Genomic DNA, 14,075 nt, shown 5'->3' on the forward strand with positions numbered 1-14,075 from the left:
CCAACTAGGCAGCCCCTGTCCTGCAGCATTCACAGCCTTGAAGGCCTCCAATGCCAAATGCCACCCTGATCAGAAACCTCCCCTGCAGGGAGAACATGATGGAGATCAAACACAGCATCACCAATGGAGCTGTAATACAGATGTTAATATAGAGACATCAAAGAAGGGTTGCCCAGGGACTGGTACCCAGGGCAAAGCTATGCAGGGGTTTTTATTGCTCTTCCCCACTGTTTGTCTGGAAGAGGGCATGGAAATACTGAAGAGACCATGGAAAAGGTCAAAATAACACTGCTTGGGAGGCACAAGAAGCTCTACAGAAGTCCCAGTCTGGCCTGTTTGTTACCAGGAGGCTGAGCAGCCATTGAATCCTCATGTATATGAACTCACATTGGAATAAGCATCCTGCTGAGAGGGAGTTTCAGCCTTGTGAAGGGGAATACGGCAGCTGGAGTGGAAGATTCGACAGCACCAGCATGAAATAAGACATTGCTCCCATCAGGGAGCAGCAGCTTTCCCATGGAGATGAACCATGCAGGCCATGGAGGACCTCATGTTTGCAAAGCACAGCCCCAGCAGGCCCATGGCCCTCGTGTCTGACAGCAATGAGTATGAATATCAATATGACTGGATGCTATATAAAGATAGAACTCTCAGAGATGCTGTAGGAGCAATTCCACCTCTTGGGTATCTTGGGGGGCTCCTCTTCGCTGTAGAGCCCATTGTGCTCTGAGACAACAGTGAGGCAGCAAACAGGCTCTCAACACATACAAGAAGCTCAGGGAGACAAACCAAATGCTCTCAGCACAGAGAACCACAGCCACAGTCCCACTGTGCTTCAGGCTCTCCACATCACCAGTGATGGACAGAGGATTCAGAGGTAACTTAGGGATTAAACCTGAGTTGGGATTTTCAATAGCTCAGGAACACTTCTGACAATATATTCCTATTTCCCTGTCCCCACCAATCCTCCCAAGAGGGTTCTAGTGGCAAAATGCATCCATAGCACATGTTACTGCAGCTCCATGAGTCATAGATGGGGAGCAAAGAAAGCCCTGACCAAGTCCCACTCCCACCACACTAGCACGGCACATTGGGTTCATCCCTTGTCCCAAGTCTTCCAGCCAGGCCCCAGCTCTGAAGGGAGTGATAAACCATTCCTGAACCTCAGCAGAGAAGTGCTAACATCTGTTCTGGAGCTAATCTCCATCCAAAGGCTGTAGGGCAATTCCTCACACCTATGAGCATCAGTGGGAGCTATGAATGAAAGGTCATTGAAAAGGCTGTGGTGGTGACCTGGACCAGTTTTGGTTGGGAAAGCTGAGCCAAGAGGATGCACAAGAAGAGTTGCAGCCACCCAAAGCTCCCCCCAGACACAGTTCACCTTGCTGGGGGTGCCCAGAGAAGCTGTGGCTGCCCCATCCCTGGCAGTGCTCAAGGCCAGGTTGGACACAGGGGCTTGGAGCAGCTGCTCCATGGGAAGGGGTTGGGGTTGGAGCTGGAGGAGCTTTAAGCTCCCTTCCAACACAAACCATTCCCTGATTCCATGATTCCTTCTTTGCTCAGTGAACTCTCTGAAGCTCTTCCACCCAAGTTGTGTCTACAAATGGCAAAGAGGCTGCAGCTCCCATCCCCACATCCTGGGGGGTTCTCCATGGGGCTGGAGCTGAGCTGGCAGAGAAGGGTGGTGGGAAGGCCCTGGCAGGACAGCACTGCTGTCCAAGGTACCACCACACCACTGCACCCATCACCTCTTCCCATCAGCGCACACCTCACCAGCACACATCCGATGGAATTGCTGAGCAGTCTCTTTCCCAGAGGGAAAATCCACACTTACTGAATGACCACAACAGCCTCTATCAGTTATCTGTCCAGTGTCTGTTCCTACAGCTCCAATCCCTGGGACATCTCTGCTAATGTGGGACAAAAGGAGTTCCCACCATCAATGGCCTCTTGTTTTCCTTGTGCAAGGATGCAAGGAAGGAAAAGATGGATCTTGGCCTTTGGGAAAGAGCACACAGATCTGCTGCAAGAGGCTGATGGACCTCACCTCTGCCAGGACCTTTCTTTTATAGAGACCTGCATTGAGCACTGAGTCAGCCCCATGACTGCACTCCAGTTGGAAACCCACACTGTTCTATTGCATAGAAACCCAGACTGGTTTGGGTTGGAAGGGAACTTAAGGCTCATCCAGTCCCAACCCCTGCCATAGACAGGGACACCTTCCACTAGAGCAGGATGCTCCAAGCTCCATCAATTTGCTTCTTCAGAAGCAAACAAATTGCTGATGATTCCTGATGCTCTGCACCAAGCCCCTTTGACTTCTCCAGTCCTTCAGAGAAGTCCTCAGCCCTTAAGGGCTCCCAGGGCTAATCCAAAGGCAAAGACTGACTCGTTTCTCACAGTTCAGGACCTATTCATCCCTATCAGAGCCCCAGACCAGAGCTATGGGGTTTGGGTTCATCAGTTGGTTGGGTTTTGTGTTGGTTTGGGCTTTTTAGAGATGAAACACAAACCTACATCCACACACGATGAGAAGCCCCACAGTTGTTCCTGCAAGCACGGATGTTCACCTCAATCCCATAGATACTCTGTGGCAGTAAACATCTCACCAACCATAGTGCTCTTCCATGCATTCAGGTTGAGATTGCATTGCTCAAAGCTGTTCTATGGCTCAGATAAGAAGATCCAATAGTTCCTTCTAATCCAAAACTCAGTTCAGCATCCTTATGGGCAAGCAGGGGAAGAGGGGCAGGCAGGGATGAGAACAGACAGGAGAGGTCACTTTGTACCCAAGTGGTCCTCAGCTGCCTCTGTAAGCTTCATCCCTCCACTTCTGCACCCTTCACCTGAACCATAAAGACCAGGGCAAGACCTCAACCAGTCCAAGATCAATCCAAAGAGGTTTGGACCTGTCTCTTGCTTCAATGCAACCAGTGATGAGGATGAACACCTTAACTATGTGTTAACACCTTAACTATGTGATGAGGATGAACACCTTAACTATGTGTTAACACCTTAACTATGTGATGAGGATAAGAACCTTAACCATGTGTTAACACCTTAACTATGTGATGAGGATGAACACCTTAACTATGTGTTAACACCTTAACTATGTGGTGAGGATGAACACCTTAACTATGCCTTAACACCTTAACTATGTGATGAGGATGAGCATCTTAACCATGTGTTAACACCTTAACTATGTGATGAGGATGAACACCTTAACTATGTATTAACTATGTGAGACTGCCCAACCACTCACTGGGACAAAGCTTCTGGGTTTATTGAGTGCTCTCAAGTTTGGGAAACACCATCAAAGGTTTAACATGGTTCTCCTGTACCAACAAAGGCCTAAAGCCAACAACCACCACCCTGAGCCATTCAAACACCAGGCTGAGCAAAGAAGAAACAACTTGGGGTTTAGTTCTGCCTAATCAGAGACCTCTATAAGGCTCCTTCAGGCAATGCCTATTCCCAGGGAGGAAAACACATTTAAAGCACAAAACAAGGACACATCACACCAACTTTCTGCATCCCATTCCCACTGTTGAGTCCTCATAGCTTACTCTCAGTGTGGTTTGATGTCTAAAACTGCAGAGAAGAGGGTTTAAGCAATAAAGCCCAGTAAATCCCACTACTTCTCTCCACTGAAGGGCCAATAGAAAGTGTTCCAACTTACACTTGATGGCTGGTATCAGCTTTACTGCACATCACTCATCTCTCATCTCTTCCAAAGCCAAACCTGGCCCCATGTCAGGATCACAACTGATTTGTGCCTTCACTGAATCAAAACGTTGTGCTGAAAATCCATGGTAAGAATTCCATAAGAATCTATCCTGGTGATCATCCAGAGGAGGCCATGGGGATGCTGTGAGGGCTGGAGCAGCTCTGCTCTGGAGCCAGGCTGGGAGAGCTGGGCTGGGGCAGCCTGGACAAGAGAAGGCTCCTGAAGGGGAGACCCCAGAGCAGCTCCAGTGCCTAAAGGGGCTGCAGGAAAGCTGGAGAGGGGCTTGGGACAAGGGATGTAGGGACAGGCCAAGGGGAATGGCTTGAACCTGCCCAAGAGAGGGGAGACTGAGCTGAGCTCTGAGGCAGAAGCTGTTCCCTGGGAGGGTGCTGAGGTGCTGGCACAGGGTGCCCAGAGAAGCTGTGGCTGCCCCATCCCTGGCAGTGCTCAAGGCCAGGTTGGACACAGGGGCTTGGAGCAGCTGCTCCAGTGGAAGGGGTTGGGGTTGGAGCTGGAGGAGCTTTAAGCTCCCTTCCAACCCAAACCAGGCTGGGATTCCAAGCTCTATGCAATGACTGGGTTGACCATCAACCAGTTCCTCTTCCCAAGGCCCTGCCTGCAGCACAACCTCCAGCACCCAAAATTCTCATTCTGGCCTGTATGGACTGTGGAGATATATATATACACACATATATGGAGATATATATATATATATGTATCTCCACAGTCTGTTTGTCCCCATATTGCTGTTTTCTGTGTCCCTTCAGCCCATCAACACCTATGAGTTCTGAAACATCAGTTATCACCCCTCCGTCTTCACCTACACATTCCATTACACTGCATGTGAAAACTCATCACTATCCACCCTGCCATTCCAACAGCCCTTTCCAAAGACTGGGTTCATACAGCCAGAGGGAAGGGAGATAGACACAAGTCCTCTTACTTCCCCCTACCCAGAACTGCTCATTGACCTCAGGTATTGATTTGGATGGGACCTCACAAGGGAAAAGCCCACTATCAGCAAGCAGCCAACAGTGAAATGACTTCGTGGCCCTTATAACCCACAGGTTTTAAGCTGTATTTCATTTCCAGTGAAGCCAAAGCACACTTCTTAGTGCCCTCATGAATCAATGTCCATAAGCATCACTTGTCATAACATCAGAAATAAGCCAAGATCGAGCAGGCTCAGAGGGTGTTTGGTTTCCTCTTTATCTCCAGTTCTATCTGCAATCAGCACATGGGATTAAATGTCATAAAAGACAGTCGTGGATTCCTAAGTATTGTCAGGCACAAATTCCGTGGACTCCATATCCCAAATTGAGATGAATCTACTCTTTATGCTACGTTCACTTCCCAAGGCTGCAAGCAAGAGTGGCTCCATGGTCCTTGCCATGGAAGCAGATGGAGCTTGCAGGACTTCAGCCTCCAAACCTTTTGGTAACCCTACCCCTTCCACAGATCCTGTCCCATGTGCCCCCCATGTCCTCTGCATTGCCTCCTCCCCACCAGTTACTGTCTTCTCCTTGGGTTCTCCTCCTTGGGATCAGTTTGGTTTGGAAGCCTACTGAGATAACACATGGTGGTGATGCTGGGGTGAGGACAAAGACTCTACAGGGGCAAAGAAAACCAATCCCAGGTAAAAACTGCTTTAATTCCTGTGTTCTAAAAGCAGCAGAGATAGCTCCAAAGCCAGACCAAGGCTGCTGCAACAGCTGAGCTCCTGACTCACTTCTGGTCTCATCCCACATCACTTCAGCCTGAGTCCATTCAGCCTACACACTGCTCTGCAACCCCAGCCCCACTCGTGCTGCTCTTCCTCCTGATGCACTCTGCAGCCACTCAGGGTGTTATCTCCTTCAACACACTGCAAACAACTGGTGAGATGAAGGCAAGAAGACTGGATAGAGGAAAGGGATGAGGAAGAGCTGTTGGGGAAAAGATAATGAGAGGGTAAGAAGATCTTAACCACTGCAGAGCTTGATACCAGCTTTCCTATGGCCACGCTGGTCCATCACAGGAACTGGGATGTGAAGGAGAAGCACTGATGTTGTGTTGCAGCAGAGGGAATCATTCCCACCTATGCCTGCAGCCCATGGCCATGCCATAGGATGCTGATCACAGCCACATGGCATTCCCTGGTTCACCCTTTCCTCTGCTCTGACATCCTGAATCTGAGCACATTGAGGCCATTAAAAACTCCAGCCTCACCTTTTCCAAGCAGTCCTGCTCCCACCACTCCAAGAGGCAGCAAAATCCACAGGCATTGGCTCTCATTCCATAAGAAATCCAGCATCCTGGTTGTGCAGCCAGGATCAGCCACCTTCCCCAGCCCCAATCCCACATCTCCCTTTCTAACAGCACCAAAATCAGTGAGGTAAGTGCTGGACCCTGAGCATCAGGTCCCATTTCCCATTGGGAAGGAAGCCTTTCATTCATACACACCTTGAACACAGGAGTACATGGTTCTGGGGTGAGCAGATCATCCACATCCACTGAATCAGGCTGAAGATGTTCTCTGTGCCCACTGTGCAGGGCAAAGGGGACAATGAAGGGTTGGGGCAGCTCTTCTCTGGAACCAGGCTGGGAGAGCTGGGCTGGGGCAGCCTGGACAAGAGAAGGCTCCTGAAGGGGAGAGCCCAGAGCAGCTCCAGTGCCTAAAGGGGCTGCAGGAAAGCTGGAGAGGGGCTTGGGACAAGGGATGTAGGGACAGGCCAAGGGGAATGGCTTGAACCTGCCCAAGAGAGGGGAGACTGAGCTGAGCTCTGAGGCAGAAGCTGTTCCCTGGGAGGGTGCTGAGGCGCTGGCACAGGGTGCCCAGAGAAGCTGTGGCTGCCCCATCCCTGGCAGTGCTCAAGGCCAGGTTGGACACAGGGGCTTGGAGCAGCTGCTCCAGTGGAAGGGGTTGGGGTTGGAGCTGGAGGAGCTTTAAGCTCCCTTCATCCCAAACCCAACTTTGATGCCATGAACCCATAAGCGGAGCTACCACACAGCCAAATGTGGTGTCCAATTCAACCCACCCTCAACTTCTAATAGCATCCATTTCCCTTACACAGCAGCAAACCCTCTTTCAGCCTCTGCACCTCCACTGCTGATCTAACACAGCCTCATCCCTCTCTGCCCATCCCCAGCTGTGCCTGGAAAGCACCAAGGAGTCCCTGGCATGGGTTCTCCCTCCCATAGGATGCTGCCCATATAGGAGGAGCATCCAGCAAGCACCAGCTCAGGCTCCAGGCCACAAGGCTGTGGCCGTTTGTGGCTCCAGTCCCAGCTGCTCCCCTGTCCTCTGGCAAGGCACTTGCTGGTTAATGATTCCTCAGACACATTCAGCTCGGTGAGGTTCTTATCAGAGGGTGCAAAGTCCAAGTCCAACCTGCAGCACTATTGGAAGGAGGCAAAGGGGTTCCCAGCAGCTCTGCCAGAGCAATGCCATCCCCAGGCAGGGAATTCCCCATGGATAAAGGCACTGGAGGGATGCAAGCCATGGTCCCCATGGGACCCCATCCAGGCAGCACAGAGGAAGGGCAGACACCTGAAGCACTGCTGTGGGAGAGGGGTTTGCTGGTCATAGGCTGGTACCCTCCTAGCACAGCTCCCAGCTGCACATCACTTGGGTCTGGTCCCAGGAGGAGGAATCCATGAGGTCCCTAAACCAAAGTGGTCCAGGATAGCAGGACCCCATCCCTTTGAAAGGCCTCTGCTGGTTCTCACTAAGTGACCATGAGCAGGGAACAAGAGTAGTAAGGAGAAGAAGAGAACAAGAGGGGTAAACCTGGAAGCAGACCATGGAACTATGATAGGAAGCAGGAAGTCCATGGGGAGAACTTCCCTGCACATCACTCATGTGGGGTCTGGCATAGGGGAAGCTGTGGCTGCCCCATCCCTGGCACTGCTCAAGGCCAGGTTGGACACAGGGGCTTGGAGCAGCTGCTCCAGTGGAAGGGGTTGGAGCTGGATGGGGTTTAAGCTCCCTTCCAACACAAACCATTCCATGGTTCTTCAGGCAATGCTGGATCCTCCCAGGATCCCTTTTCTTCCATGTTGATGCAGCTGGATGACTCCAGAAGCCATTCCTAGTGAATGCTAGACAAGGGTGAGGGTGCAGAGGGGAATCCTGCCTGCCCAGCACCCTAATAAGGCTCCTCCTCGCCCAGCATCTCCTTCCCATGCCCTGGCACACAGCAGCCCTTGCGCAAGCCCTGCACCGGGAGCATTGGGGGTCACCCGGATCTCTGAGTCACCCCATGCCCGTCTCCATCAGCCTGGTCACACCTCCAGCACCATTCCCTTCCCAGCCACGCCACAGCCACTGCTTCCTGCTGCTTCCTCCCAAAGCTCATCCTGCTCCGTGTCCAGGACATCAACCCATTGAAGATACATTAACCAGAGCATGGGCAAAGTACCTCCATCGACCCGCAGAGCCTCTGTGGGTGTTGTGCTCACCGTTGCTCCCTCTGATTCACAACCCACCCCTTATCAGATGCCTTGAGGATCCACCCTTCTATGAGTAGCTCGCTGGCCTGAATCCATCTGAATGGTTCCTGGGCTTTTCCAAGCCAGGAAAAAGGAGTTTTAGGGGGTGGGGAACAGGGAGAAAGGGAAGAGCCCAGGGATGTGCCTGCATTGTCACACCATTGTACTGGCAGCAGCAGGTTGTTCTGCACTAGCATTGTCCTGAGCAGCGGATGAGGACCTTGACTTTGGATGAAGACTTTAGGACCCTCCTGCTGCTGGTCCTGTTGGGATGGAGATGGCAGCTTCCCCCCATGGCCTCAGCCAAGCTCTGCAGACCACTGGGGATGAGCTCAAAGTCACATCTTCCTCTCCTTATGCCCTAGGATGGAGGGGGCTCAGCAGCATCCTCACGTTACCTGCTCTGGTTGATGGCCTGTGCTGCACAGAGGCACACACCACACGGGGTGGGAAGGTGAAGCTTGAAATAGAAGGGGAAGAGAATGGGACCAGGAAGCAGTCCCATTGGAAAAGAGGGATGGAGAAGGGAAAGCAAGGGTGGGATGATCTGTGCTGTTACCTGCTCGGATCCAGCGCATCCTGAGCATAGTGAGAGCGGATGTCAGGATCCTGCTGTGTCCCTGCTCTCCCCCTCTGTCACCATGCTGCTTAGCCCAGCGTGTCCAGGTCCCAGCACTGCTGCCTATGGGTTTCCCTATTCCTTTAGGGAATAGTGGGAGGGCCCAGGAGGAGGCTGCTGCTTCACAGTGGGATTTGGCTCTGCAGGGGGATTACCAGGAGGGATGGTCATGTGTTTGTGCTGTACCAGGTTCCCCAGGACCATTCTGTCACAGGCTGGCTCCGTGCAAAGCACTGCACACAAAGCCTCTTACCTTCCCCACTGCACCAGCCAGGCCATGGAGATGCTGTCACCCTGCAAAGCCACCTCCTTAAAGAGGGGTCGAGGTATGGAGCATCCAGTGATGTGCAGCAGGGAGAACACTGAGCATCCCACATCAACCCCATGGCTCTCCATAGGGTTTCCCTGCTGCTTTCCCTCTGTTCTTACTCAAGAGCTCCATGCAGGTGGTGCAGCAAAGCCTCTCTCCAGCACAGCATCAGACCTTGAAGATGCCTTTAGGGGATGTAAAGGGCTAAGGGGCATCCAGGCACTGACCAGGCAGGGGCCTTGTTCAGCCTGGGCAAGAGAAGGCTCCTGAGAGCAGCTCCAGTGCCTAAAGGGGCTGCAGGAAAGCTGGAGAGGGGCTTGGGACAAGGGCCTGAAGGGACAGGCCAAGGGGAATGGCTTGAACCTGCCCAAGAGAGGGGAGACTGAGCTGAGCTCTGAGGCAGAAGCTGTTCCCTGGGAGGGTGCTGAGGCGCTGGCACAGGGTGCCCAGAGAAGCTGTGGCTGCCCCATCCCTGGCAGTGCTCAAGGCCAGGTTGGACACAGGGATTGGAGCAGCTGCTCCAGTGGAAGGGGTTGGGGATGGAGCTGGAGGAGCTTTAAGCTCCCTTCATCCCATCCCATGTGGGATTCTGTGATGCTCTTTCCAACGTCTTCAGCCTCAAGAATCCATCACTCCCCCCTCTCCACACTCCAGAGCAGTGAAATCCTTCCCTGCCCATTCCCATCCACCTCCAAACCTCCCTGCAGACACACAGCACCCAGAACCCATCCTGTACAGCGCAGCACAGTCTGCAGGGTGCAGACCTGGCAGCCCTGGGTTTAGTTCTTTACTTCAGCCCCATCCTTTTATACTCCTTCATGCAAGGAACACGGGGCAACGGCTCAGCCCTCTCCCTGCAGGGCTGCAAGGCAGCATTTCCTCCTCATACATAAAGTACTCCATGATACACCATAAAACCCACCAAGAAAGTAACTTATGCCATTAACACACACACTGCTATGGGCAAACCCAGTCTCTAACACAAACTGGCTGCCCTGCTGCTGATAAACAGCCCGATGCTCCCTCCCAGCTCCTGCGACCCCTCCAGCATCACACACAGATGATGGAGGGCATAGCTTATGCACCCATAAACTTGCACCCCATAAACTTGCTTCTGAAGGCCCCAGCCATTGTGCTCAGTGAAACCCTGCAAAGAGCTGCTCCGTTCCATAGGGTTCCCATTCCCCCATAGAATCCATCCCTTCCTCTTTACCCAACTGCCCTTCCCCACCTACAATTCACCCCCAGTCTCTTCCCATTCCCTTCTCCGTCTCTCGCCCTAACCCCGCTCAGCCATCTGCCAAAGCACCCCCTCCCTGCTCCCCCAGCCTGCTCTGCACATCCTTCCCCATAGACATTCCTTACCAACCTCTTATCTCATAAATTAGCCCGGAGAGGGAGCGGGATCCCGAATAGCTGAGCTCTGGCGTAACTGTTTCCCTGACGCGGGGCAGGCAGGGAGGAAGGTGAGGTTTGTAGCAGGGTGCCAGCCAAGGGTCAGACGCTTTCAACTCCCTTCTTTTCCTTTGATACGGGATACGAAGGCTCTGGGTAAACACTCCCGATGCTATGGAAGAGACCAAACTCCTTTGGCTTCGCTGCCAGAAGCATCAGCATCCCACGCTCTCCGCCTCCGAGCTTCCCGAGCTCTCCATGGCAGGATGGTCCTGGGCATCATCAAATACGTTTAACAGTGATCCTAATGTAAACCAGGATGGTGATGGTCTTCCCAGTGCAGGCAAACCCACCTTAAGGATGCTCGGAGGCTGTGCTGCTGATCAGACCCACACTCACAGCATCTTCATTCAGGAGGGTGTGAAGTGATGCTCAATCCATCTCTTTCCCAGCCCTTCCCAAATCAACCAGGTTGGAAAAGCCCTTTAAGATCATCAAATCCAACCATTCCCCAGCACTGCCAAGGCCACTACTGACCCATGGCACTGAGGCCTTGTCTATGGGGTGTGTGAGCACTTGCAGGGCCGGTGCCTGCAGCCCTGCCCTGGGCAGCCTGTTCCAATGGCTGAGCACCCTGTGGGGCAGGAATTGTTCCTCAGCTCCATTTAAACCTGCCCTGGTGCAGCTCGAGGCCGTTTCCTCTTGTCCCATCCCTTGTTCCTTGGGAGCAGAGCTCAGCCCCTCCTGGCTCCATCCTCCTCTCAGGCACTTGGAGGGAGCATTAAGATCACATCAAAGCCTTGGCCTTTGCACATCATTTTGCTGCTCCATCCTTGCACATCCCAGATACTGCTCTCTAGGAGCAGACAAACACATTCCAGGGCAGCAATAACTGAGAGCTCTCACTATGAAACTGGAGACAGGGAAATGGGACCTGGGATCATGGGAACACTCACGGCCCCAAACAAGCCTTGCGCTGCAGATGGGACATGGCAAATGCCAGGCTTTGGGATGAGCACAGCCCCCAGCTCTCTTCCACACCTCATCCAGCACAGCCCCCACTCCCAAAACGCCTGCCAGGAGAGCCCAGTTAATCCTTGTCTGACACTGAAATACTGAGTGCTACCCGAGCACTAAAGGATTGCTCTTATATAGGGTGGGATTGCTTCCTACAGGATCGGAGCCTGGGCACAGGCAAGCAAAGGAAAGTCCCAAATTAACTGAATCTATAGGAAGAGATCCTTTAGTGTTAAACCTCTGCTTGGAGAGGACATGGTCTGCGAGGGGGAAAACCACTTCACTATAGGAGAAAAGGTGGTTTGAAGATGTTCCCCATAGGAAGGGAATGGGACACCTAAAGAAGTGATGGGCAGTGAGGGATTGGCTATACTCATAGATTGATGCCTGTAAATGAATAAACTCTGACAGAGCTTGTTCCCCATTAGACGACACATCCGGAAGCCATTAATCCTGCAGGACAGCGAGATTCCAGGGCAAATCCCGCTCCGTGCTGCACATTCAGGCTCTGACCTTCCCTTCCAAATCACAGCAGCTCAGTCCGGCCACGTGCTCCTGCCGAGTACCACGATCAGAGCATTCACAAAGGGAAGAACCTTGCTCCTTGTGCTGCACAAGCTGAGCTTGAGCAGGATCCCTTCCTGCAAAGCTCTCTCCTCATCCCCTCAAATGCTGTAATGGGTTGGAATGGATGTAAAACATTGGAATGGATGTAAAACATTGGAATGGATGCTCCTTAATAACATCACCAAAGGGATCTACTGCCCCAGCACAGCCATCAGCCACAATGGGCTCCATGAGATAACAGCTTTAGGATGTTCTGAACAGGGAGTGACACAAGTGAGCAACCAGAACCATCCCTGAGGTTCCCTTGCTTGCAGGGATGAGGTGGTTTCCATTCAAAAGAGAGGAAAAGGCAGGAAGAAATGAGGAGAAAGAGGCAAAAAGTGAGAAAGGAAAGGGAAAGAAGGGAAAAGAGAAGGAATCCCAGGATGGTTGAGGGTGGCAGGGACCTCTTGAGGTCATCTCCACATCTCCAGCAGGGTCACCCACAGCACCCGGAAAGCAAGAACAAGACAGAAGGAAGAACCCGTCCACCCATCAAATGATGCTCTGGGGAGGGAGAGAGGAATTCCACTACTACAGAGGATAGGAAGAGACAGGCAGTGAGGAACTGGTGCTGAGCAGGCGCTGGGTGGGTGCTCAGGCCCCAGTGGACAGGAGTAAGGAGATGGGTCCAAGTGGAACCCTAAAAGCAAAACGAAGGCTCTGAAGGCTGAAGACAGGTTGGGAGCACAAGAAGAGCCCTTGCAGTGAGGCTTCCCATCCCTGGTGCTCCTGGGAATCCCAAACCACGGCTGGGACAAACAGGGAATGCTTTTCCCCTTGAAGATGAGGAGGAGCATTACTGATGCATCACACAGATGCCAGAAGGGAGGAAAGGGAGAAGGGAGCAGCATGAGCCCCTTTCTGCTCCCGAGAGCATCTCCTGTGTGTGCTGCATCTTCACCTTCCTCCCTATGGCAAATCCTTCCCCCCAGCCAAAGAAACAGAAGGGACACAAAGCACAGCACGAGGACTCCGGATGGGATCCAAGCTCCAGAGCTGCCCCATGCACACAACCTGCAGGAGCAGGATCCATCCCCAAACTGTCCCATCAGCAGTGGGTCCTGTTGACACAACGGAGCCTCACTAGGATGGATGTGCTGTCCCCCACTCAATGGGTTGGGTACCAGGGGCTCACACCAAGGTGCACAACACACAGCAACCAAAACCTCTGCCTGGCAAACAGAGCCCAAGGGGTGCACGGTGCGGGCACAGCACCAGACAGGAGAGACAAAGACAACCAGCACAAGGGAGACGCAACAACGCAGTCAACAAGGAAGAGCAGAGCCAACAAAGCCGGACCGGGGAGAAGAAAACACGGACCAAGGGAAGCGCAACAAAGGGAATGGAGGTCCCAAAGCCACACGGTGCAGCCCCATCAACCCCTCGGGTGCCAGGAGCACTCACGTTTCACTCCTGCTTGAGAGAGCAAACTCTTTACAAGCACTTTTCCACCCTTGGTTTAGGGAGAAGCTGCTGTCGGGTTTGCATTGATGGGAAAGAGACTGATCTGCAGAGATGCCCAAAGGGGTTGGACACGGATGCTGTGGGGTTTGCTGCTGGAGGCCCTATCTTCCCCATCGGAGTGAATTCACACCCAGTGGGGAACCGGCTTCCAACACCCTAAAACACGAGGCTGTGCCAAGCGGAGAAGGCAGCAAGACCCTGACCCCACGGTGATGCCCACACCCCGGCTTAACCTATGGGGACCGGATCAACGGGGGCTGCAGTGGGCACCTAACGCACCCCACACCGGGGCTCAGCCCTTACCTTCAAAGAAGCGCTGCAGAGCCTCCGTCTCGTCCACCACCTCCATAGCTGTGCCATGCACCGGGCGGCAGCCTCAGTGTCCGTACCCGGAGCCGAGCATCCCCCGGCTGCCTCCTCCGTCCCCGGCTCCCGGTGCCGCTGCCGGCGCCGAGCGCGGCCGC

The 14,075-nt window shown here is 53.1% G+C and overlaps 1 protein-coding gene across 1 annotated transcript in view; it reads right to left on the minus strand.

Moving 5' to 3' along the window:
- MYRF (myelin regulatory factor) overlaps positions 1-14,025 on the minus strand; it is a 58,909-nt gene extending 44,884 nt beyond the window's left edge. Inside the window, exon 1 of the mRNA XM_034061465.1 lies at positions 13,915-14,025. Coding sequence (XP_033917356.1) covers positions 13,915-13,960 — 46 coding nt within the window. The 5' untranslated portion in view covers positions 13,961-14,025. The remainder of the gene's footprint in view (positions 1-13,914) is intronic.
- Between the last annotated feature and the right edge of the window lie 50 nt (positions 14,026-14,075).

This window comes from Melopsittacus undulatus, chromosome 4, assembly GCF_012275295.1.
Source record: "Melopsittacus undulatus isolate bMelUnd1 chromosome 4, bMelUnd1.mat.Z, whole genome shotgun sequence".
Taxonomy (NCBI): Eukaryota; Metazoa; Chordata; class Aves; order Psittaciformes; family Psittaculidae; genus Melopsittacus; species Melopsittacus undulatus.